The sequence below is a fragment of the Anser anser genome, assembly GCF_964211835.1.
Source record: "Anser anser genome assembly, chromosome: 6".
NCBI classification, from domain to species: Eukaryota; Metazoa; Chordata; class Aves; order Anseriformes; family Anatidae; genus Anser; species Anser anser.
Window position 1 is genome coordinate 8,066,082 of NC_139726.1, and position 24,596 is coordinate 8,090,677.

Below are 24,596 nucleotides of genomic sequence, written 5' to 3' on the forward strand. Positions count from 1 at the left end.
TCAACGCGGCCGGGCGGGGGCAGCGGCGGCCGGCTCCGCACCGCTCGGCAGCCCGCGGCCACCAGCGGCCGTTTTCTCGCCCGTCACGCTCCGATCCCCCCAGTCACGGTGCGGCGGGAGGCGCCCGCCTGAGGGGCGGTGTGCCGCGGGGACCGGGACACGCGTGGGGCCGCGCCTCCCCTCACGCCCCGGCACTCGGCGGGGCCCCCGCTCCGCCACCTGTGGAGGAGGATGAAGAGGAGGGGGGCTGAGGGGCTCGGCGGCAGCGGGGCTTTCTCCTCCCTCTCTCAACTTTCCCCGTCGGCGCTCCCCGCCCCGCTCGGCGGCATCACATGGTGCTGAGGGAGGGGGGGAGCCGCCCCCCAGCCCTCGCCTCTCGTACGGCTGCTCCCAGCCTCGGCGCTCAACTCCGGCGGGGCTGGAGCAGGCAGGCAGGGACGCTCCCGGGGCTCCTGACCGCGGCGCAAGGCGGCGGGGAAGCGGCACCAGCGCGCCCGGGGCGCCTCCCTCCTGCTGATGCCCCTTCGCGACCGCTGCACGCCAGCCCGGCGGCCGCGGCTCCGGGAGGATGCGGCTCTTCCTCCTCGCCGCAACTTTCTGGGGATTGTGCCTGGGTGCAGGTAAGGGGCTGCCCCCCCTACACACGCACACACACACACACGGAGGCGCCCCGGCTGCCAGGCGAGGCACCCCGACGGAGCCGCGCGGAGCTCCTCGCTTGCATGCCGAAAGCGGGAGGTGAAGGATGCTCTGCGGCTGTAATTGCGCGTGGCAAAACAGTAATTAAACCGTTTGTACTGGATTAGTGGGGAAGGAAACCCGGCGGCGCGGATCAGAGGCCGGCCGGGTCGCTCAGCCTGGAGCGGGGTCGGTTCCGAGCCCACCGTGCGCTCAGGGCACGGCCGGGGCCGGAGCCGGGCGGTGCGGAGCGGTGCGGAGCCGTGCGGAGCCGTGCGGAGCCGTGCGGAGCCGTGCGGAGCGGTGCCGGGTCCCCGCCGCCTGCTGGCGGCTGCCGCCCGGCGGAGCGGAGCACGCACCTGCCTGCCCTCCCCGGAGCCCCCCGGAACGCAGCCGGCTCCTAACGGGGTGCTGAGCGCACCGGGCATCGCCTCGGGGAAACCGGCGACGCGTTGGGTGCGTTTTGGTTTTGCCGAAGTCCCGCTTCGAGCTGCGGAGCTGTTAAGATCAGTGAAACGCAGAGAGGGAAGGATAAGCAGGACTTGTGCCACACATTGGGTTTCCTTTAATGTTATTACTATTCTGAGCAAAACTCTGTCCGTTCCAGGTTTTGGTTTGCAAATACAGTGCTACCAGTGTGAGGAGTTCCAGCTGAACAATGACTGCTCTTCTCCAGAGTTTATTGTGAATTGTACGGTGAACGTTCAAGATATGTGTCAGAAAGAAGTAATGGAGAAAAGTTTTGGTAAGAATGTAATGATTATGCTGCTGTTTATTAGCGTTGGGCAGGATTTGTTGCTTCTTGCTTCACCCTTTCAGTCTTCAGCTGCAAATAAATGGGGTATTCCCACGGAGAGACTTCTGATTCAATTTCTTACGCTTCAGAGTGACTTTGCAACTCGATAGAGTTAATCATTTCCCTTTAAAACTGGTGTCAAAACTGAAGGATATAAGCCAAATGTTGATAAAGCTGGTAATACACAGTCTTATAGGTCTCAGATTTAGTTTCCCAGCACTGGGAAATTAATAACAAGTTAGTTTAATCTCATTACAGTTAATTACATGGCTTTTTTCCCCAAGAGATGTAAGGAAAGAGCATTAAATTAATAATTCCCTACTTTCTTTTATTTACTCTAGCAATTCATATACTCTGAAGGTTTATCTTAAGGGAAGGAAAGTTTAGTCATCTTTGCTTTCATCCATAAAAGAAAACATCAAGCAAAAGGGAGAGAAGTATATACTGAGCAATTTTTTTATTTATTTTTTTGAGTTCAGGGCAGAGTGGGAGGGCATAAATGGATGTATTTGCTGTGCTCATTTTCTAAGTCTAAGGAGGTTTTTCCCTTACTGTAATTAATACTGAGTTAGCATATTTGGAGTTAAATGTGTTCACAAACTAGCTGTGATTCTGCTTTTCAACCCTATTGTCTTTTGAGCTGTGCTAGAAATGGCTTTTTTATTCATCCTCATGGAAGAAATCTGAGATTTTTAGAGAGCTGCCTTGACTCTCAGAACACCATGTTGCTCTGTGGCTTTCTGCATGAGTAGAAGACTACAGCTTTATTAGGGACTTCGGGGCTGGGAAGATGATGAGGAAATGTGTTTGCTGGAGTTTATGTAGCTTCCTGCTCTTACTGCAAACAGAGATTAAGGTGTTTTCAGGCATTAGAAGGGTAAGATAGCAATAGCACTGGTATGTCTCCATGTAGATGTGACCCCTGTACCAAGTGGTAGGCTTATGGAGCAAAAGGCAGAACTGGACTTAACCATGATTTAAGGGGAACTTGCTCCCTGTGGCAGAACAGCTTGCAGCTGAGAGTAATGCTTTAGAGCACGGAGATTACTGATGTAAAGGACTGTTATGCTGTTCATATAAATCCAGCTGAAGTATGTCCTTCCTCAGCGAGTCCTTCAGGGACAGGGAGTCCCTCTCTTCCTAGCAAACGTGTGCAGCCTCTGTCTTGAATTGTAACTGGTTCTTTTGCATTAGGAAACCATTCATCAGTATTTTCAAGATGCTTATCAATTAGCTAGTGCTGCTTGGGCTGGTAGCTGCAGATCACTGCATTAAGAGCAATATGAAAATCCTAGCAGTTGCTGTTAACTGTCAGCAGTAGCTGAGCTGCTGGCACTTTGTTTCATCCTGGGTAACATCATCCACAGTGCCTGTTTCTGTACAGTATTCAGAAGCTCTCCAGTGCAGAGAAGAAGATGCGTGTTTAAAGGAAGATTAGTCTCCTCCAAGCTGTATTTTATTGGAGTATTTTATTTCAAGTTTACTTGTAAAAGATGGTGATGATGTGAGATAGTTATGGCTTGCTAGGTACTTTGAAAGTCTGAGCATCTCTAAATGAATATTTGAAGGTTTTGCTATCTGCACACCAAAGATTCAATAATAATTTTAATCAGTCTGAGCTGATGCTGTGGAGGTTTGAAGTGCTGTCAATATGGTATGTAGACAAATGTAAAAATACCTCTCCTTAACAATAGTCACTTGTTCTCAGTTAATTCTTAACATTTGTGTGCGTGTTTTTATATTTTTAAAGATCTTCCTGGGGTCCTTGATGTTTCAATTCAGTGCTATCTCAGAGTGTGTCAGCCTTCCAGGAACATGTCTGTAATGTCTTCAGGTGAATGTTAGAGGAGTGTTTTCAGTCAGGGCAATCGCTCACATGTTGAAGCGCAAGGCTTCCGGATAAGCGTGCTGCACATGTGCGTGCACACACCTGCGGGTATGCTGGGAGACAGCCTCTTGTGTGCCACATATACCAGGGGGTCGGCAGTGATGCTCCTTCTCACTGAGTAGCAAACAACTGCAGTCCGGCCAGTGTGGCTGTGACACACTGAAAATGCTAGTTGGAACGGTTTTAATAGATTTTAGACACCCAGAGATGCATAACTTGACCTTACTCCTATGAAGAAATTGATTTGCAACTTGTTTTTTTTCTTTTCTGTGCAATTTTATACCATCTCTGGGCTGGTACTTGGATTTTCCCTTTAGGAGATAACTAGCATGCTGTGCATAGCAGGTACTACTGTTCTATTCTATTTAATTTACTTCTGTAAATGCAGTTCTTGTTCATTTGAAGCTGTGAGATTTAAATTTATTCACTAGCTGAAATTTACAATTTTTAACCTAAGTATTTCAAATTGAGTGAAATCTACATTGCGAGCATAGTTTGTTATTCTCAGTCAATTCTAGAGAGAATGGGTTGTAAAACTGATATGATTCAGTTCATCATCCTTTATTGTTTTTATTCCTAATTGATATTTAAATGTGTGCAATATAAATGCCTTATTCTCACAAGTTTTATTTAATAATTCATTCTACTTCTACCAGAACATCTCATAACTTTGTGGGTTTTTTTAGTTGTTGCTTATCACTGAAAGCTGAAGTGTTTCAAATATTGATTTTAATTTATAATAGATTTGAGTTCGAGTTTCTAACCCAGAATATGAAAGATGTGAATTTGCATTTATTTGACAATGCAATCTCATAATTAGAGTTTTTCCTCTTGACTAGATACAGCCAAAGGAGTATAATTTAATTTTTATAGACTAACCCACTTTTGTCCTTAGTAAAATATAGCTGTGTCAGTAAGCAAAACGTTAAGTTCTTCTAAACCATATTTAAAAGTCGAATGCAATATATTGAGGTAGAGTTCATGGTCTGAATCAGTAACCTACTGATCCAGTCACCCAGCCTTCGCAATATGCATCAGTTTGGCAGTGAAGGGGGTCACCCACTTACCTTTTGTGGTGTGCCAACAATATAGTCCCCAGCTTGTAGCCAGTGACTTTTTCCTGGGGTACTTGTTAGTGCTTAGTTAGTTACGCAGCAACACTTGGATGGTTCAGCCTCATTTCTGTATTAAACTTCCTGTAAGCAGCGCAGTGGAGAACTTTGACTATGCAGTTTTTTTCTGTTTATGTTGTAAATTATTCCTTATGCCTGATTGTAGTTAAACAAACCACTCCTCTTCAGTTGCTATAAAATTAGGGTTAGTGCTTCAAATACTACTATGTTGTCTCAGAACATTTTCCCAGTTTCTGGAGAACCAATCTCACAAAGTGTATTTCAGCTTCAGGTGAGAGAGAAGTAACAGTAGCTTAGACACATTTCTAAGCCAGAGCTTCAAAAAGCAACTATTATTGTGACGGCCTCTGATGGGAGCAGCTCAGAATGCAGGTATTTGTCACTCATGTTTTGAATCAGATAGACGGGCATGGTATCCCAGCTGTTGGTATTATTAGGAAGAAACTTGCTTCAGTGCACAACTTAAAATGAATTGAGAATCGAGCAGTAATTAAGTATGTACCTGAGTGATAATGTGGAACTAGGATAACTCTGTCTCCCCTGCAAAGATGCACTTTGCTATGGCAATTTATATTTAGTCACACTTGGGGATCCATCAGTGCACAGAACTGGAGACTTTGTCAAGTAAATGACAAAGTATTTTTCTCACTTCAAGCAAAGTTTTATTTAAATTTTTGCTGAAATAAGTTTTATGCAGTTGTGCTAACGTTCTATTGCAGTGAGAGAGACAGAAGGACAGTATTTTGCCTGTGAAGCAGAATCTTACAAATTAGTTTGTTAATTTATTTTTTTTTAGAGATTAAATTATTGGTGCTTTTTACTTTTAGAGGGAAGAATGGTGAACATGGGATGTGGCACTAAAGACTACACCAAATAATTTTTGTCCCATAGAAGTTAACATAAGGGATAAGTTTCCAGTGCATTTAGCAGGATATGCAGGTGTTTGAAAACAGCATAAATGAAATGTTTGACAAAGGATCAGAGTTCTTGCTTATAATAATTCCATGTGCAGATACTTTGTGGGAATACCCATGGCAGATTCCCTCATCCTGCATGCCTCTGTCCTTTCCCTCCATGGGCTTTCAACTCAGAAATTTCCATGCTGCTGCATTTTAGAATATAAGTAGGGACAAAGAAATCCCATGGTGTACTGGGATCAGATGAAACATCTTGATGATATTTATATGAGTCTATAATATATATGTGCTTTTATACATATGTCATAGAAAACGTAATGTTTACCTTTTACTGAAGGCTAGAGCTCAGCCTCTGAGCATTAAAGCTGATCTAAAATCTACTTAGGGCAAAATGAAACTTGCAATATGAATAGCTCAGAAAGGAATTGAGCTTGAAGGATGAGACCATCAACCCAGCAGGCAGCAAATGCAAATTTCACAGACCTTACTGTAAGTAAACCTGCCTATGTAAATGTTCTGAACAATATACTTTGTGCTGTAATGTAGCAGTGAACGTACTTTTACAAAATATCTTTCTTACTATGGGGGGAGGGAGGATCTGCACTAACAAGACTGATATTTTAAAATGTCTGTATCTATAAAACTAAGATTGTTTATGAATTTTCCTTTGCAAGTGAATTGGAAAACAAGCTCATTGCTTCTATTAATCTGCAATAAGAAACTTCTTATTTGTTTGGTTTACAATGACCTTTCTAATGTATTTACATTGTATATAATCATCCTGCAATGTAATTAAAGCAATTACTGTAATTGTATGCTTAAGAGCAGTGCATGGGAACATCAGGAACAAGATGATCATCTCACCGTTGAATTGTAATTTTTTTTTAATTTTTTTTCTTTACTTTCTTCAGTATTTGTTTCCAAGTTATTTGATTTATCCAGCAGAGGAAAGCAGTGTCTTAAGTTGTGCCTTGATTTGGACTATGTTAAGTTTTCTACCTGTGATTTATTTATTTTTTTAATCTTACCATGTTGCTGCCATGCTTAAGTTGCTTTGTGTGTGGCTGTTCAGGGTTACAGAAGCGCATACGCTTCTCTGTTTTCATGCGTAGCATCCATTAGTACTAATACTAACTGCACATTTGTATCAAGAGGAAATTATACTCTGGTGCACATGTATTGACTAAATGATTAAAATAGCAAACACAGTTTAATGCCTACAGCAATTCTGAAGACATTAAAGTTTTTCAGGTAATAGCTGTATCTCCAGTATCCATTTAGAAACAGTAAGGAACATCCACTGAGCTGGCAGTGGATCTTTTTTTCCTTCCATGCTTTTCCTTTTGGCCAAGACTTATCAAAACAATTCAACTTTTGATATATTTTTAAAATTAAAGTGTAATACAATCTTTATTGACAATTAAAAAAAAATTTAGCATGTGGCAGTTGTTGCATCACACCTCATACTGTTGGGTACCCGATGAAATGAAGACACAGTAATATTGAAAGCATGCCATTTGGTTTTGATGCTGGCGTGAATAAAAAGCATACAGTATATGTTGTTAATTTGTACTGCATGCTGAAAACTTAGAGCTGTGGATATATTTCCATTCAGAAACACTTTCCAGATGCCAAAGCTTTTCTTAGGAAATTGTTTCCAATCTTTGAGTTGCTTGGAAAACTTCCAAACACGCATGACGAACTGAACTAAGTGCATCAGCTAAGGAGAAATTATGGACAGCACTTAATAGATTGCTGTTTTGACTGTCTTTAAATACACAAGAGTAATGGTGGAGTTAACAGTTCAGGTAGTTTATGACTCAAAAGTCATGACAAATATCCAAGTGCAAAAGTGATGAAGGGCTGTATTATTTTAAGGAAGTTGTGGTAGCTGGTCCAGTGAATTCCATTTTTCACCGGACATGGACAATAGCTTTTTATGTTTTTCTGTTTCTCAGACTCGTATGAAAGGTATACAATTGAATTTTGGGAGGATACAGTGCACACAGCCTGGTATCTTTTAAACCTCCTTGAAGACTACTGCACTTCACACACAAGTGATCTGCATTTCCAAAACCTTCACTGTGGTCTGACCCTATCACTTCTCTTAGCTTCCAGTGACTTTATCAAAATGTAGGCAAATATATTTTTATTAGATCCAAACTCTTTTCATCTCCATTTTTCATTTTTAGTCTGGACATTTATTGGAAGGCTTGATGGAGCTTACTTTGCCAAATTAGCAATGATGCTTTGAATGTGGGGAAAAATACATAAACAAATAAACAGGCCAATCCTGTTCTGAAGTTGAACAGGTTATAAAACTGTAAGTATAAAATAACTAAAGCTATAAAAGCTGAATGGATTTTAAAGATAGTGGCACACCAGTATAAACATGTGAGACATTCCAGTGAAATTGGCAAGATCATCAATGAGTAAGATGCATCAAGACTTTTTGCATCTAAAACTATTTATGGGATATGGGACTTACTACAAAAGTATATCATTTTAACGTTTGTAAAGGCATAAAGAACTGTGGCTTCCCACTTCATTTCAGCAGATAAGGGTTGTGTCAAGAAAAATGCCAACACACAATCCTGAAAGTGAAGTCCAAGTTCAGCTCTTGCTAGAAGATAAAGTATATTTTGGTCTTGATATCCAAGGCGTTTCCTTTTGTTGTTGTTGTTCTTGTAACAGGAACATACAGATGATGGAGAACTGTGAACCAGCTTTGCTTGAAAGACTGTATGTGTTAATGCTTGGCTCTAAGTCCCCATTAGTGAGCAGAGAAATTAATAGGGACGGTAGAAAACAAAAGAATTAGACATGCAGGTGAAAGTTGAGCTTTGCCTTTTGGTTCGTAGCCTCCAGTGGCTTTAAAAAATACTTGGTAATACCAGCATTAGCAGCTGTACTTAACTTTCCCCGTCTATGCATTTTTAAGTAGTTGAATGCTTTGCTTCTGCTTTGTGATGCTGCAAGCAGTAACAAAGGCTACTTTGTGCTGTTATTTACGTTATTAACAGTGCGGTTTTGATTCAGATTTCCAGTACCAGAAGTAGAAGGCATGATTTATGAAGAGATAGCACGGTAATCCAGACCGTTGTCATCTGTTGGTCAATGATTATCCAGTTTTCTTCTAAAATATTTTAATTTCTGCAGGATGATGTGGAAGTTCAGGTCAGAAGGAGAATGAGGAGGCCATTCTTTCATTTTCAAAAGCCTATTATTTTCCACAAAAAAAAGTGCAATTTTTAAAATACACCAAATATAGGAGGGTTTGTGATCCTATAGGAGGATTTGTGAGTTTTCATTGAAAATTATGATGAAAATATGCTAACCAGGTGGGTTTCGGTTTGCTTTTTTTCTTTCAGAATTATATACTCCATAAGAGTCTAATCGCATGGATATGCTTTTATCTTGCCTACTGAACACATCAAAGGGAGGAGATAGGGATGAAACAGCTGTGGTCCTAAAACACAGGATTAAAAATTGGGAAGTATGTGTCCCAGCTTTGTGAAAGATTTCAGGTCACCTAATTTCAGTGCCTGAGTTTCTTCAACTAAAGAACACTGATTATCATTGCTTATAGTATTTAATTAGTTGTTTATAAGGCATTTAGTAAATTTCATGAGAATTTCTAGCAAGGTGCAAATTATTTGAACCACTCATGAGCTCCAGAAAGTTGAGAAGATGGGATAGAAAGAGTTAGTGCAAAATGAAACACAGAGGATGTGGTTGGATATGGTTATACTTTACAGTGGTTATACTTTAAACTTTGTCTTCCTAACTGCATTTACAATCATAAAGGAAATAAATTAAGCTTCCCCAACATAAATCCTGTTTTAAACCAATATAAACATGATCCAACTGAAATCATGACTGTCTGTGGAAGAACAATGTTGGAAGACTGTTACCTTTCCAACATTCAGTTGTTTTCTAAGATATTTAGGATCTTATTAGATGAAGCATTTATAATCTCTTTCTCTAGAAGACAGAGAGAAAATCACAATGGGAACTGTTGCATCCGTCACTGTATGAAGTATGCAAACAGGTTCTAGCTAAGGAGCAGACCATTATAATGGCAAAACCACTGATGTCATAAAAAGATTGTCATAAAACCTAATATGAAAACTGGAACTTAGAAATGTATTTGTATGTATTTTGAACGCAATTTTGAACTTTACTGGTACAGTAAAATCCAGAAATAGTCACATTGTATATTTTATGTACCTCAGAAAAGGATATTAGATGTTTACGTGTTGCTGTAGAGTAAGTTCTCATTTTAGATTTCAGCATACATCGCAGAACTTTTATAACTCCTACTCGGTGCTGAATTTCACTCAACTGGAGGGTTGACAGTTTAGGACAAGAAATAAAGGTTGATATATAATTGAAACCAAAGTCAAAGTGTGGCTAAGCAGACAAGGCAACAAGCATAAGCACAACAAAAATGAAAACTTGGAGACTTACCAGGACCTGACCATTGACCGTTGTGAAATAAGATAATTGGAGCTATTTGGAATACTGTAAGAGAGGGGGAGTATCAGTTCATATGCATGGTCCTCGGTCTTGTCTTAATGGACATAAAAATAACACTCAAAACAAATGGCATACAAATCATAAAAACGTGCTAATACTAGACAACTATTACAGGTTTCACAGGGGTTGTGTGTGCTGTAATATGAAGTGCCCACTGTTGGCCAGTTTTCTGCCTCTTGTTTGGAGGAGACAGACAAAGATAAAAGACTCGGGGGGATAAATTTTGCCAAAGTCTGTTAATGGTACACCTCAAAATTAATGTTTGCCCACCTGCTAACTTTTTAAGTTACTTATCCTAAAATATAGAACTCCTCTACGTGCTTGAAGCTGTGCCTGTGTGTATATCCACACCTCCTACTCCAAGCTGGACAAGGGGATTTTGTGACTGCTCAAGGATGACTTGTTTCTGAACCCTCGCTGAGCTGAGTTTCTTCCAGCACTGCAGAAGATTTGATACTGGCATCCTTGGAATACACAGAGATTTCACTAAAGCAGTATTTGTGGAAGGAATTGCAGAAGACAAATACGACTTTATGCCTACAAAGTTGGATATGTACAAAACACTGGAGCAAGTGCGGGGTTTTGTTTGTTTCTAATGGGGGTTTGTCAGTCATAGCCCATTAGATAGAATGTTTGGCTTGGAAGAGTTGGCATTGTCTAAATAACATTCATTGTTTGGCGTGAGTTAAACTTGCAGCTACCAGTTCTGTGGCCATGAGGCCATAGCCAGTTCTGGGGTAGTGCAGAGTGCTGCCGTTTCTTGCTGAGGTGTATCTTTGCAGGAAACAGGTTAAGAGTAGTTGGGTCATCAAGCGGGAAGGTGGCTGTCTTTTTTGGAAATGAGGTCATGTATCTTGGGGGTGGTATCTTAGTTGCCTAGTTTGGCTTCAAAGACTGTTTTACTGAAGGATGGTCTTGAGTGTACACGTGCAAAGCAACGTTACCTATTTTTAGGATTATGGTTGGCTCTAAGGTTGGAGAGTCAGACCTGCTCTTCTTTCTCTGTACCTTCTATAACAGAAGAATTTGAGGTGCCTAATAAGGCCTTTTTCAAGCAGTAAGAAAAAATGTTTGGATATTCTGATGTCCTTTATATACAGCGTAAGAAGTAGGTAGGTACAATGTCACCTTTTTGTTGTCCCAGAAACATGTTTAGTTGCTACTCAACATGTAGATAACATGCACTGAGCTTTGCAGACAGGGTAGGTGGGAGAACCGTCATGTTTTAAATTTGAATAAATTGTAGCATCAATTGTTTGTTGCTATCACGACTGAATGCATCTGCATGCAACCGAAACAGAGTATCAGGGTGTGGATGTGTGGAGCTAGCCAGCAGCTAAGCAGGGTGTTTGAGCATTGCATCGCAGTTCGGGGGGTGTGTGGGTGTGTGTGTAGTGTGGAGCTTCATGAGAAAATTAGTATTGCAAGCAGGAGCTATAGAACAGCCTTCAGGACCTCTACCTTCATCACTTAGTTGCATGGAATAGGGCAGAAATCCTGCAGAAATAGTTCTGGGCCTTCACATTCTCTAAATGTATGATCACATGGGGCAGAGAGAGGCATGAGGTTGGCAGGTTGCTCAGTCCAGGAGTAAATTGTCAGCGTTTGATTTTACCTCAGAGTGTTGGATTTGTTTATTTGTTGGTGTCTTTTGTTTGTTTTAATGTGTAGTAGGTGCATGTGGAAGAAGAGGGGGTGGAATATTACTGCATTGTCACACAGGCACTCCAGCCTTGTCTACTCCCCTCTCTTCTTAAAAGTACTAGTAAAGTGCATCTTCAGCCAACCACATAGACCTTGAGGCTAAAATGAAGGAAAATCAATCTGTCAGCAATAGATACTTTATAGTAAAGCATCTTTATAGTACCTATGCATATGCATAGCCCACAGTGCCCTGCTGAATCAGTGAAAAAAGGCTGAATTACTCAGTACTCAGCTATCAAGAGATCGCACAGTACATACAGTAATTGAGCACTAGTGCAAACTGTTGAGGGTAGGTAGCTGGGAACGACCCTGTCCCAATAAAAGCAGAGTACAAAATGTGAAGTCTCCTTACCTAGCCAGCAACTCAGAACATTCTGAGGTAGAAAAGCTCCCCAAAAGTTTGGCAATTATCTTTCTATGTGATGCGTTAATGACAGTATCAGGCTGATTGCTCAAGCAAGAATATCCAGTAATTAGCAGTTGTCTGTGGTATGAGCCTTATGAGGCAGATAACCACTCTGAAGCAGTCTGCTGTTCAGACTGCTGGTGGCAGATGGTGCTGGAAGATCTCAGAACTGGCTCAACACTAAAATAAACCACTGCAAGAGTTGAGTGTGAGGAAGGACATCCTTGAGATAAAAAAGCAATTCGTCTTCTACAGATAATGCGGAAAGGATGCTGCTGTCCTGCCTGAGCTCAGTGGGTGAATAGCAGTATCTGTGGTATATTAGCTGGAGCAAGGAGAGTAGCGTTCCACAGAATCACAGAATAGTTTGGGTTGGAAAGGACCTCAAATATATAATTCCGGCCCCCCTGCCATAAACAGGGACACCTCCCACCAGCCCAGGCTGCCCAAAGCCCCATCCAGCCTGGCCTTGAACACTGCCAGGGACGGGACAGCCACAGCTTCTCTGGGCAGCCTGTGCCAGGGCCTCACCACCCTCTGAGTAAAGAACGTCTTCCTAATGTCTGATCTACATCAACCCTCTTTCAGTTTAAAGCCATTACCCCTTGTCCTATCCCTACACCCCCTGACAAAGAGTCCCTCCCCAGCTTTCCTGTAGGCCCCCTTTAGGTACTGAAAGGCTACTACAAGGTCTCCCCAAAGCCTTCTCTTCTCCAGGCTGAACAACCCCAACGCCCTCAGCCGGTCTTCACAGGAGGTGCTTCACAGGTTGTTGTGCCCCAGGAGCAGGACCCAGCACTTGGCCTTGTTGAACTTCATACAGTTGGCCTCGGCCCATCAGTCCAGTCTATCCAGATCCTCCTGCAGTGCCCCTCTACCCTTGAGCAGATCAAGACTCCTGGCCTACTTGGTGTCACCAGCAAATTTAGTGAGGATGCGCTCGATCCCCTCATCCAGATCATCGATGAAGATACGGAAGAGAACTGGCCTCAGTACTGAGCCCTGCGAGACACCACTAGTGACCGGCCTCCAGCTGGATTTAGCTCCATTCACCACCACTCTTTGGGCCCGGCCTCCCAGCTGGTTTTTAACCCAACGAAGCATACACCCATCCAAGCCATGAGCAGCCTGTTTCTTCAGGAGAATGCTGTGGGAAATGGTGTCAGAAGCCTTACTGAAGTCTGGATAGATCACGTCCACAGCCTTTCCCTGATCCACTGAGTGCATCACCTTGTCGTAGAAGGAGATCAGGTTTGTCAAGCAGGACCTGCCTTTCATAAACCCGTGCTGACTGGGCCTGATCGCCTGGTTGCCCTGTAAGTTCTGTGTGATGGTACTCAAGATATCTGCTGCGGAGGCTTCCCCAGCTCTGAGGTCAGACTGACAGGTCTGTAGTTTCCTGGATCCTCCTTCCAGCCCTTCTCGTAGATGGGCGTCACATTTGCTAGCCACCAGTTGACTGGGCCCTCCCCTGATAGCCAGGGCTGCTGATAAATGATGGGAATCGGCCTGGGAAGCACTTCCCTCAGCTCCCTCAGTACCCTCAGGTGGATCCCACCTGACCCTATAGACTTGCGCACATTTAAGTGGATAGCAGGTCGCTAAACATTTCCTTGTGGATTATGAGGTGTGCATTCTGCTCCCTGTCCCCATCTACCAGCTCAGGGGGCAACAACTGGTCTAACTGCTAAAGACTGAGGAAAAAAAGGCATTAAGTACCTCAGCCTTTTCCTCATCCCTTGTCACTGCCTCCCGCACATCCAACAAAGGATGGAGATTCTCTTTAGTCCTCCTTTTTTTCTTTATGTGTTTATAAAACATTTTTTATTGTCTTTGACAGTAAATAGCCAGATTGAGCTCCAGCTGGGCTTTGGCCCTTCTAATTTTCTCCCTGTACAGCCTCACGATGTTTTTGTAGTCCTCCTGAGTGGCCCGCCCCTTCTTCCAAAGGCCATAAACCCTCTTTCTCTTCCTGAGCTCTAGCCACAGCTCTCTGGTCAGCCAGGCTGGTCTCTTCTGCACTGACTTATCTTTCGGCATGTGGGGACAGCCTGCTCCTGGGCCTTCAGGATGTCTAAGCCAGTGGTGAACTGCAGTAGCGGTGGTATATTAAGCTGTTGCTGGAGCGAGGGGAGTAGTGTTTCTGGCATTGAATCATGGAAGGCAGTTGTGCTAATTTATTTTCTACCACAGTTTATTTCACTGGAATCACAATACGGTGTGAAGAAGGTTTAAGAGTATTTTCCCGCCTTTAAATTATACAGTTAAAAGTGTCATTCCTTTTTGACACTCAAGGTTAAAAAAAAAAAAAAGTGAATTCGTGGCTGAAATGTTCTAAAAATGCCACTCTTGTAGTAGCAATGTTCTTTCTTTTTCCATTACTCTTCTATACCTGTTTTCATTATATCTTGCCATAACGATACTACAGAACTACAGGAAAGGGACAGCCATTTTATCCTGATCAAGTTTAGTTCACGCCTGATGCTTCATAAATTCTTGGGAGCTTAATTAGTGTATAATAACATCTAATTTGTGAGCTGAAAAGGATCCATAAGTACTTAAAGAAAAAAAAAGGTTGGACATGGAGGACATGTCTTAGCTAAGTAGCTATTGAAAAACTGATGGAAGTGATGACTTTTTTTTAATTATGTCAAGAATCTTGTTACAATTCAGATTATAGCTGGAAATGGGAGTAAACAATCATTTGGGAGTGGAATTTCCAACTAGAAAAAAATACTTACAGAAAAGACACAGAAGAAGCACTGCAATGGGATTTTTATTACTTGCGAGATTATTCTCTCTGTTTATGCATGAACATGGTCCATCTGTGTGTGAAACTCCAATGCTGAAGTTGTAAACTTCTGGTCTGTGCGGGAATATTGGGGTTTGACTTCAAAAAGAGCTCAGGATTATTCTGTGGAATTTATCCTGGAGAACAGAGCTGTTGTAAATGCCTGGAGTTATGCTGCAGGACTTCGATTTCTGCAGGAGAGGGCTCCTAGAGTTGTCAGGTGAAAAACACGCATCAGAGCACATTACCTAATTGTTCATAGCACTGTACAGCTCTCGTCTCCTAGTCTACAGGAATATTGCAAGGTATATGATATTTTCAGGGACTTTCCTCAATCATTTACTGTTGCGAACAGGGCCTTGCGGGAATCCCGTGAAAAAGAAATGGCAGACTGACAGTGATCTATAAAACAATGGGAGTAGCAAATCTGCCAATGTCAAAAGCTTTCGGCAGGCATGGGCTTTGAGGAGAAAACTGAGATTTGCTGCTGTGTGTATGGAAGACTGAGGAATGGCCGAGTTAGGTAGGTGGCTGTAGCTGTAGGGAAGGAATAGATGATGAAGAGGTGCTGGATTAGAGGGGGGGGAAACAATCACTGTGCTTAGTTCCACTGACTGCAAGACTTCTTTTTTCAGGAGAGAAAGGGAAGGAAAAAAGTTAACTGCAGGTATGGGAAGGCTCACGTCTGCCTCAGCTGTAGGAAGACTTTGGACAAAATACCAGATCTTTGTGGGAGACGTCTACTGAAATTTCAGTATCACAAGCCTATCAGTGGCAGCATAGTTGAGGCCCCTTGGCAATGGTTTGTCAGCAGGGACAGAGCTCTCCTTTTTGTGAACTATATTAATATTGTGCCTCTTGATCAGTGTGCCTTTGCTGTTACGGTTAGAGCCGTCTGTAGCTCCTCTTCCTTCTTGAGAAAAGACTCTACCTGCTGTGTTGATTGATTGAAGCTCACTGGAGACAGAGGAAGATTTAACACTGTCTTGAGGGCTTCTCTTCATAAGTTTAACCTGACAGCCTTAAAACACATCTCAGAGTTTAGATTTGGAGCGGGAGGGACAACACAAACCAGAGAAGTCCCCACGTTGTTTGAATGGCAGCAAGGTAGTGACAGTACAAAAGAACAGCTTTAATTAAGAGCCTCTGAAAGGCAAGAAATCCTTCTTTCTGAACATAGCCCAAATAAACAGTACTTTGCTGCTGTACACAGCACTTAGTAGTGTTGTGCCAGTTGCTACTGCAGAAATATCACTGAACTGTGTAGGTACTGCAATGCTTGTTTCTGAAGCTCCTGGGGATTTAACAAGTACCTGCAGGTGCTGTAAGTTCAAAACCTACAGGTTATTTTCCTGCCCCATTTCTTTAAAAAAAAAAAAATCTTAATCAATGTGTATTTGGAAAGCTTTATGGAACAGTGCTTTGGGGTTTGGAGGCACGTGTTTGAGGGAATCCTGGTCCCACATCCTTCAGCGGGGGAAAAGAAAAATTCTTTTGAGAATCCAATATTCTAAAGGAATCATGATTTTATTAGCCTTAGAAATGTTCACCTCTTTCTGCAACTGCAAGACAATGCAAGCAAACCTCCAGTATGTAGATGGTGCACACCTTTCTCCAGCACAATTTCTACTGTATCACTTGTGGGAAAATTTTAGAGCAATGAGAGGGAGAAGTGCCACAACTGGTTCCTGCTGTGTTTGGGAGTGGATGGGAGGGGGAATACAACTATTTATTTTATAGCCTTTATGGAACATTTTAAAATAACAGCTATGTGCATCAGAATGTACATGGTTTTTTCAGATATGAAGAATTTAAGAAATTATAAATTTAATTAAATTAACTAATTAAAATAGATTAAATTTACTCATATTTATAAATAAAAGACTTTCAGAAAACCCATTTCTTTCCAAATGGAAATTATTGTTGAAGTGTTAAACTTCAAAGAGACCAAGAACTGCAATTACTTGGAAAAGTACTTCTAGTTTTTCTTTAAAATAAAAAGGTGGGGGAAGGGAAGAAAAAAGTTCTGCTGATAGTCATTCTCCTTTTACTCTTGGTTACTTGTGTCTGTGTGACAAAGCAACAAGAAAGGGAAAAAAAAAAAGCATTAAGAGGCATATTAACAGCATATAAAACAGTAGCTATGTAGACACCTTAATTCAGACACGTTCAGCATCAAAATAATTTTCAAACTGCGTTCCAGTTGTAGCTATTCAAACAATGCGTTACAAAACATGGAGAATTCTGGTTATAAAATATGTTTTGCTGTACATTAGGTGAATCAAGTTTGTGGTATTGTTGGTGCCAACCAGAATTAAATAAAACAAAAAATCCCAGAAAGGGTGGCCGTGATTCTCCTGCAGTGCAGAGCTGGTAGTCCCAGCTCAGGTTTGTGGCTTAATCACCAGCATTGCTTTGGAGGTTTAACTGGTTTTACAACAGTTTTCAAGCGTGAATCATGTTATAAAGGAAAACTAGGTTCATGCCAAGCTGAGTAACCTTTGTTCTGTGTCACAGGAATCATGTATCGCAAATCCTGCGCATCTTCAGCAGCCTGTCTGATAGCCTCTGCCGGATATCAGTCTTTTTGCTCTCCTGGGAAAGTGAACTCTGTTTGTATCAGCTGCTGCAACACTCCGCTCTGCAATGGACCCCGGCCGAAGAAGAGAGGGAATTCTGGTGTGGTGCCGAGGGCACACGTGATAACCACTGCTCTGCTCCTTAAATTGTCTCTCTTGTTTTTGTATTGTTAAACTTCGAGCAAGTTTTTTGCTCTGCACAGTTTGTCCTGTCTCCTTTTTTCAAAGACACAGCAATTATTTTCTATTTGTTTCCAAATCCCTATCAACAGTGAGGAAAGTTCAGTGGCTGTGGGGAGAAAGAGGCTGACATTTTTGGCAGCTAATGAATTCAGTTAGCAGATTGAATTTCCAGTGTGCAGTTAAAAATCTAAACAGCAGGATCCAAAACTCCTGCTCTTTTTGCATAACTGGAAACAAATCCATCTGTGTTATTGCATTTAAGATGTAGTCAGTTCCTCAGCCACTTTAACTCACATGTTTTTAAGTTCATTGCTGATCATTAACTTTGCCTTATAAAGTCATACTTCATTTTCACAAAGGCTGGTTTGTGTGTCTGGAGTGGGCTCTGAGCTCATCTCCAGTGGCACTACTTCCGAGCTGGGCTCCAGCGATTCAAGACCTGGTTTCTGTGGACTGCAGTTGGTCTCATTCTGAAAAGTACTTAGAAAAACTTTCTTGCTGCTCTTTGTAGAAGAATTACGCACAGAAGAAAAGAACAGCGGGCGCAGGGACCGTCTGCTCCTTGCTCTGGAGCTCAGGTTGGCTCTGAGGAACTTCTCTTTGTTGGCGTGCTGTATGGTCAGGTGGCAGCGGAGGACCTGCAGAAACACGCTGCGGAACTGCTGAGAGGAGATGTTGTACAGCAGGGGGTTCACCACGGAGCTGAGGTAGAAGAAGATGTCCGCGATGGGAAGAAGAGTGATGTATGCTCTGAAGTAGGGGACAGTCCAGTCCTGCTTTGGTTTCGCAGCAGCCATGATCCTTCTAACCTGGTTTGGCATCCAGCATATTGCCAGAGTTGCAACAATCAGCCCTGTGAACAAAAAGAGAAGCATAGAGTCACAGAATATCCCGAGCTGGAAGGGATCCACGAGGATCAGCAAGTCCAACGCCTGGGTCCCCAAAGGACCACCCAAAAATCAGACCATGCATCTGAGAGCGTTGTCTCAGCTGGAGAAGTGTGCGTATGTGGGAAAACAAAAAACAGAAAGGACCTAGTATCAGTTCTGCACTTACTGGCTAGGAAATAGTACCAGTTTTTCAGTGTTTTGCTTAACAGCTTTTTCTGCCAGTAGCATTTTTTGTTTGTTTGTTTGTTTTAATAACTGTTACGAGGTCATTGCAGCATATGCTACAGACAAAAGATCGCACAGTGCTTGGATAGTGTTTCTTTGTACCTATTGCCATTTATTAGTTTTCGAGGTGTTCTTTCATCGATGCCTATATCTTTGGAAAGAATGGATCTTTGTTTTGGTCTGTGTTCTTACAATTCTTATGTTTTTCCCTTTATTTTGAAAAACAAATGAACAAAATAAATAGAACCTATAGCCATATAAGATCAGGCAATACCCAAAAGAGATCAGATTCTTGTTTGTACTTTACAAAAAAAGAAGAAACTGTATGCATAATAATATATTTGGTGTTATTTTTGGTAAATTTCCTCTTACAGAAGATATTTTTAAGTAAAATATGTATGGATCTTTTTATGGTAATTAAGATTTGTTGGGCTTTCTTAAAATCGAATTCCAGTGGAATTAAATTATGAATGTAAATGAGAAAAACCCGAGCCTAATCATGAAAGTGTAAACAGTTTCAGATTATAAATTATGTTTAAAAATGTGGTATCCGACCATTCTGTATTTATATGTAGATATAAATACACGTTGCTGCATCACTAATGGCATTAAAAAGGGGGTGGCTTAAATGCTGGATGTCTGAAAATGCCTCTGTGGACTGGCATTCAGCGGAGCTGCAGCAGCGATGCCGTCCTCAGAAGTGCAGCCCTGGGGAAACGTTTCGGTGACGGGCGAGCTCTGCTCCCACCAGGAGATGGAGCAGGGGAAGGGCACCCAGGACGGGCACCCCACGAAGGGCACCCCAGTCCTCACTGGCACCCACCGCTTCCAGCACGCACAGGCACTGGATGTGCTGGCATCTTACATGAACTGTGTGGTACAGGAGATAATTCCTCCCCAGTGCTCCCCCTCAAAGCTTTACTTCTGAAACGAAATAGAGCCACAAGTTTACTGTTCCCACTTTGTTTTTCTCTTTGCAGGAAGCATGCCTTATGTGAATACTTCAGAGGGAGTGCAAGCTGCAGGCTGCCTTCCCTGCTGCAAGTGCACAAAGTAGTAGAGAGTGTCTTGCTGGTGCGTGGTTTGCCTTTCCAGAGACACTTGTGGTTTTTATTTCCTGCAATGCCGTGCCTCCTTTCCCAGCAGAAGCACAGAAAGGTTTTAATTCTTACCTGTCTAGAATGGCAGATGCCCGCATTAAACAGATCACTGTAGGAATGCAATTCTGAAATAGTACATTCTCACTGTTTTCAAGCCAGAAAAATGGTATTTTACTAGTGAGAAGACATGAATGTAAGGGGAAGGGTGGAAAAAAATAGTTTTTTTACTTTGAAACTGCCAGAACTTAAACAGGGTATTTCCCCATTCCCTCCACCACCATCTCCATCAAAGAAAAGGCATGAAACGTCACGTTTTCTTAAAGAAGTTGATTTTCTTAATGAAAGCCATAATTATGATCTCACTGAATGACAGATACCAAATAAAAGTCGTCTTTTTGCTCACGTGCTTCCCTAATCGCTTAATGTCACAGCAAAAGGAGTCACTTAATGTCACGCTAATTTTGGAAGGATGGGGAAGTAGCCTAGCTGAAAAATACGGCAATAGATTAACAGGGCTGGGGGGGAGGACGACTAGGAAGCCTATTTTTAGTAGGCAAGTGATAAAAGCGGACGTCTTTGCCATTTTCTGTTCTTTAACTCCCCTTACTTCCATTAGTGACAGGCTCTTTATTCTCATCCCTGTTCTTACACAGTCCCATGCCCCTGCTTGGCTGCCCGACTCTTTCCCCGACTTCTTGCCTCATTTGTTTCAGTTCCTGGAGTGTCTCTGGCATAAACTGATCTGCATTTTTTTATTAGTCCTGCAAATTTTTATTTTTTTTTATCTGCTGTCAGCATAACGAATACAGGGATAGCGGTCCTGGCACGAACTGGCAGAAAACAAGGAGCCCCAAGCAGTGACTTTTGCTGAGCCTTATAAAAAGATCGCAGTGGGATGCTGCCGCTCTTCTGTGGTGACTTCTTCTCCTGTGCAGCTTAAACACAAAGCCCATAAACCAGAGCCTGCAAAGTTCTTGCCAAATTTTACCATATGATCTTTTTCAAGGGGAAAGAAAATAAGCTCCATTGTGTAAAATTTGTGTTATTAGTTACAAAAAGGATATTTCATCATCCTGATTAATAGTTTCCTAAATTATGAATGATGCTGTGAAAAACTGGGCAAACACTGCGTGCATTCAGTTTTAAAGCTCATATGCAGTGCACTGAGAAGTCTAATTTTTCACTTGTATCTGAATTCTTTGCCATTGACCTTTCTTTTAAGGCCAAACTGCCAAATGCTTGAGATTCCCCCTTATATCCTTCAGAGACTTTTGTTCTGGGCAATTGAATATTTCGTTGTCTGTACAGCAAGTGAAAAATGAGCTGCTCGTGCCCTTGCATAGTATGGAGGAGGTTAGACTTTTTTGGGTTAGGAGGAAATGTCTGTAAAACTTCCTCATTTGCCACTGATAAGTAACTGAATTTTTACACTTGGACCAAAAAAAAAAAAAAAGCATATTGGTTCAAAGGAGCTGCACCATAGAAATAAGCATCCTGACAAATTCACAGTATTTTTTCCAGCTGTTCACACTTAAAAGTATGAAGTAAGCCTAAGTGCATCAAAAGAAAAAGCTTTACGTTCAGACCTTAACACATTAAATATTTTGACTGAATTATTGCTGCAATTTGAACGTGTACACAGGCTATATAGATTTTAATCTTGTAATGTAATGTGCAGAAGGTGCTTAAATAACTTCATATCAACTCAAATGTAAAACAAACTGCATCTTATATCAGTACTCATGCACTTTTTCCCTAGCACTTGCTGCCTGCTAGGAATTAAACTCCTTCACATTTCATCTCATATTGAGCTTCCTTTTCCACTCCTTATTAAAGTGAAAACAATAAGTAGCTCCATTTATTTTATTTTATTTTATTTTATTTTATTTTATTTTATTTATTTTATTTTATTATTTTATTTTATTTTATTTTATTTTATTTTATTTTTCTCTTTTCCTACCTACTGCACTGAAGTGACATGCTAGGTGAGAGCAGAGATTTATCTCCCATGGAATAATGATGTTTATAAACAGAGTGATGCTGTGGTCCGGTGACCTCTACCCCTGGTGCCTGACATTTCCCACACAGATTTGAATCACTGGGTTTAATCTTCAGAAGTGCATCAGACCGTGCCACCAGAAGCCAGGAGACCTTGTGTTACCTAATTGACTATGTGTAAGTGAATACACCACCGTTTAAGTAAGTGTTTGAGCTTATAATTCGTTTAACATTGATGTGCATATTTCAATGTAACAACAACAAAAAGCAGACATGAAAAGATCCTTGACTAAAACCATTTTAAAAAGCTAAGCCATAAATAAGAACTGCCACGTTCAGTTACTATTTTAGTCTGAAAAAAAAATAAACCGACAACAAACACTAAGCCTCTTAAAAAGTAAAGCGTACAAATTTAACAATGATTTAAATTTGGCAATTGTTATTGTAACTTCCCAAAAGTAGATCTTATAGTATTAATTCTTAATATGTGACAAAGGATCATTTAAGTAGTAAAATAAACCTAGCGTTTAAGTGCCAATAATATAAATATGCATCGCTGGCACGGAGTACGAGTTTGGCAGTCATCTCTCCCTTAGCAATACTTTTTATTACTCAGAACATTCCTCTGGGCCATAGGGGACTGAATTAAATTCATTATGAACTTTATTGGGAAGGATTTTAAATACATGCAAATGTCTGGTAGAGCAGAGAGGGCTTCCTTCACCGCCTTCCCAGGTTTTGATTGTTCTGTTAAACAGATTCTTTTTGTCTTTTTTTTATTATTATTATTTTTTTTCTGGACCTGGGCACTTAAATCTTTCCCTGTCTATAGTCCCACATTTCCCCTCTATCTTGGCCACTGCCAACCAACCACAAAACTTGGAATCATCTACAAAATTGTAATCGTCCTTAGGAAACGCCAACACAATCCTGTATCTGGCTGCCATCGCCATTAACCAGGGCTGTTGTAACTGAGGCCTGGTGAGTCAAGGTCTGCAGGACCGCTGCTACCCTAATCACAGCGAGCTCAAACAGGGTTAAGCCTCAAACTTTGTTTTTCTGTGAGTAATGGCACAAAGGAGGCTTCTCAACATCTGCTTGTAAACTGACATTTAAATGGCAATTGCCAGTGGAATATAAGCATATGGTTACTGAGTTATGACTCGAGTGCGGGCTGCGGTGCCGCTGGTTCAGGGGGAGGTTTTCTGTTTGAGCACTCATTTTGCACGTGCGTACTTGGCCCAGCTTTATACTCAAAGGTATAGCGTGACATTTGCCCCGTGCCTTAGTCACAAAGTCTTCCTACCACAGAGTTATCAGCTTCTAAAAGATGAAGATACCGAGAGCATCCCTTACCATTAAGTTTGGCATCACCAAGCAAAATTTTAGTCAGGAGGAAAGCACTTAGCCCCTGTTTGACTCTGCCAACCATGGCTTTGAAAATAGGAGCAAACACACCTCTCTAATCAGGTTCTTGAGGGTTGTAAGTGCCGTCACTGCTAAACTCCGGAGAAGAAGAAAAAAACTCTTGCATTAATTAAGGATGTTGCTCTCAGGAGGTGGGTTTGGGGCACGTCACGTGCATTATTTTAACCAGGACTCAAAACCATTGTTTTCCATTACAAATACGGTCATAAGTCATCACTCTGTTGTCTTTCTAGCTTTCATGAAGAAAACAAAGAGCCACAAAACGCACCGTGGTTTTGGGTGCTGAGGTGACCTTCCAGACGCAGCTCAACGCAGCGCCGTCTTCCAGCGCCTGCCGCTGCTGTGCACCCCTGCTGCTGCTGTAGTCTGCCTGTGACAAGTCGCCTGCCATATGCCGACTGCCTACTGACAATTGCCAGTTTACAAACTGCTGTTGCTTCCGCTGCTGCAGCTCTGAATTGCCGGCACAGCAAGGAAACCAGCCGGCACGGCAGCGAGCGGTGACAGGTGCGGCCTGGCAGTGCTGCGGGCAGCAGGAGCGGGGCCTGTCCGGGCGGCCTTCGCCTCGGTGCCTTCCTGGCATTGCTGCTCCCGGCAGGCAGGCGTTTGGGGAAGGTCTGGGCTCTGCCGGCAGCTGGGCTGAGCGCCAGACCCAAACTTGCAGCTTTGAGCAGCCTCTGGCGAGCAGCTGACGCTCGGCCCGATGTGTGAAGCAAGCCCCTCTCCGCCCTGTGTGGGCTGGCAGAGAGGAAGGCGCCTTGCCTGCGACACCCACTCTGTTTATTTCCCACCTCTCCATCTCCCCTCTGTTTGAGGTCAGGAGGTTTAAAAGCACAGTCCGGAGAGGAACAGAGGCACTACTTGATAAATGTGTCGCTACAGCCTGAAGCATGTGCTGACGGCCTTTGTGTCCCTGGGGCCTAGCCCTGAACTGACACCACACCCGCATCCTTTTTGTGCTGCTCATGCTCGTCTTCTACCCAGGAAACCTCCGTCCTCTTGTTCTCGAAGCCCCAGAATTGGGACCAAAAAGGAGAGACGGGGCAGATGGGAAGGATAAGCCCTCAGGCACTGTGAATGTCTTCATGCCCACACACACTTTCTTCTTGGAAGAGATGCAGGTGGCAAAAATATGCCACTATTCTCCACAGTATTAACGAATGCCCAGAAATAACATTTCAGCTGGCACTCAGAGTGCCACACGTAACACAGGCATGAGATAAACGTAACACAAGGGTCCTAACAGACTTGCAGATGTCCCCGTTACGCTTTAAGAGCATCATTTCGTAGGTGCCGGTTCCCACGTGGCTCCCAGACTCTTGTCCGGTTGTGCCCCGTGCT

At 42.5% G+C, this 24,596-nt stretch overlaps 2 protein-coding genes across 4 annotated transcripts in view; one reads left to right on the plus strand and one right to left on the minus strand.

Moving 5' to 3' along the window:
- The first annotated feature begins 4 nt into the window (after positions 1-4).
- Positions 5-19,275, plus strand: LYPD1 (LY6/PLAUR domain containing 1). Its single transcript, XM_083840607.1, has 3 exons — positions 5-620; positions 1,286-1,423; positions 17,370-19,275. Exons 1-3 carry the CDS (start codon positions 569-571, stop codon positions 17,603-17,605), a joined length of 426 nt encoding a protein of 141 aa, XP_083696733.1. The 5' UTR covers positions 5-568; the 3' UTR covers positions 17,606-19,275.
- Positions 17,743-24,596, minus strand: part of GPR39 (G protein-coupled receptor 39) — an 87,773-nt gene continuing 80,919 nt past the window's right edge. For all 3 annotated transcript variants that reach the window (XM_083840605.1, XM_083840603.1, XM_083840604.1), the window contains one exon: positions 17,743-18,467. In XM_083840605.1, coding sequence (XP_083696731.1) covers positions 17,953-18,467 — 515 coding nt within the window. In that variant the 3' untranslated portion in view covers positions 17,743-17,952. The remainder of the gene's footprint in view (positions 18,468-24,596) is intronic.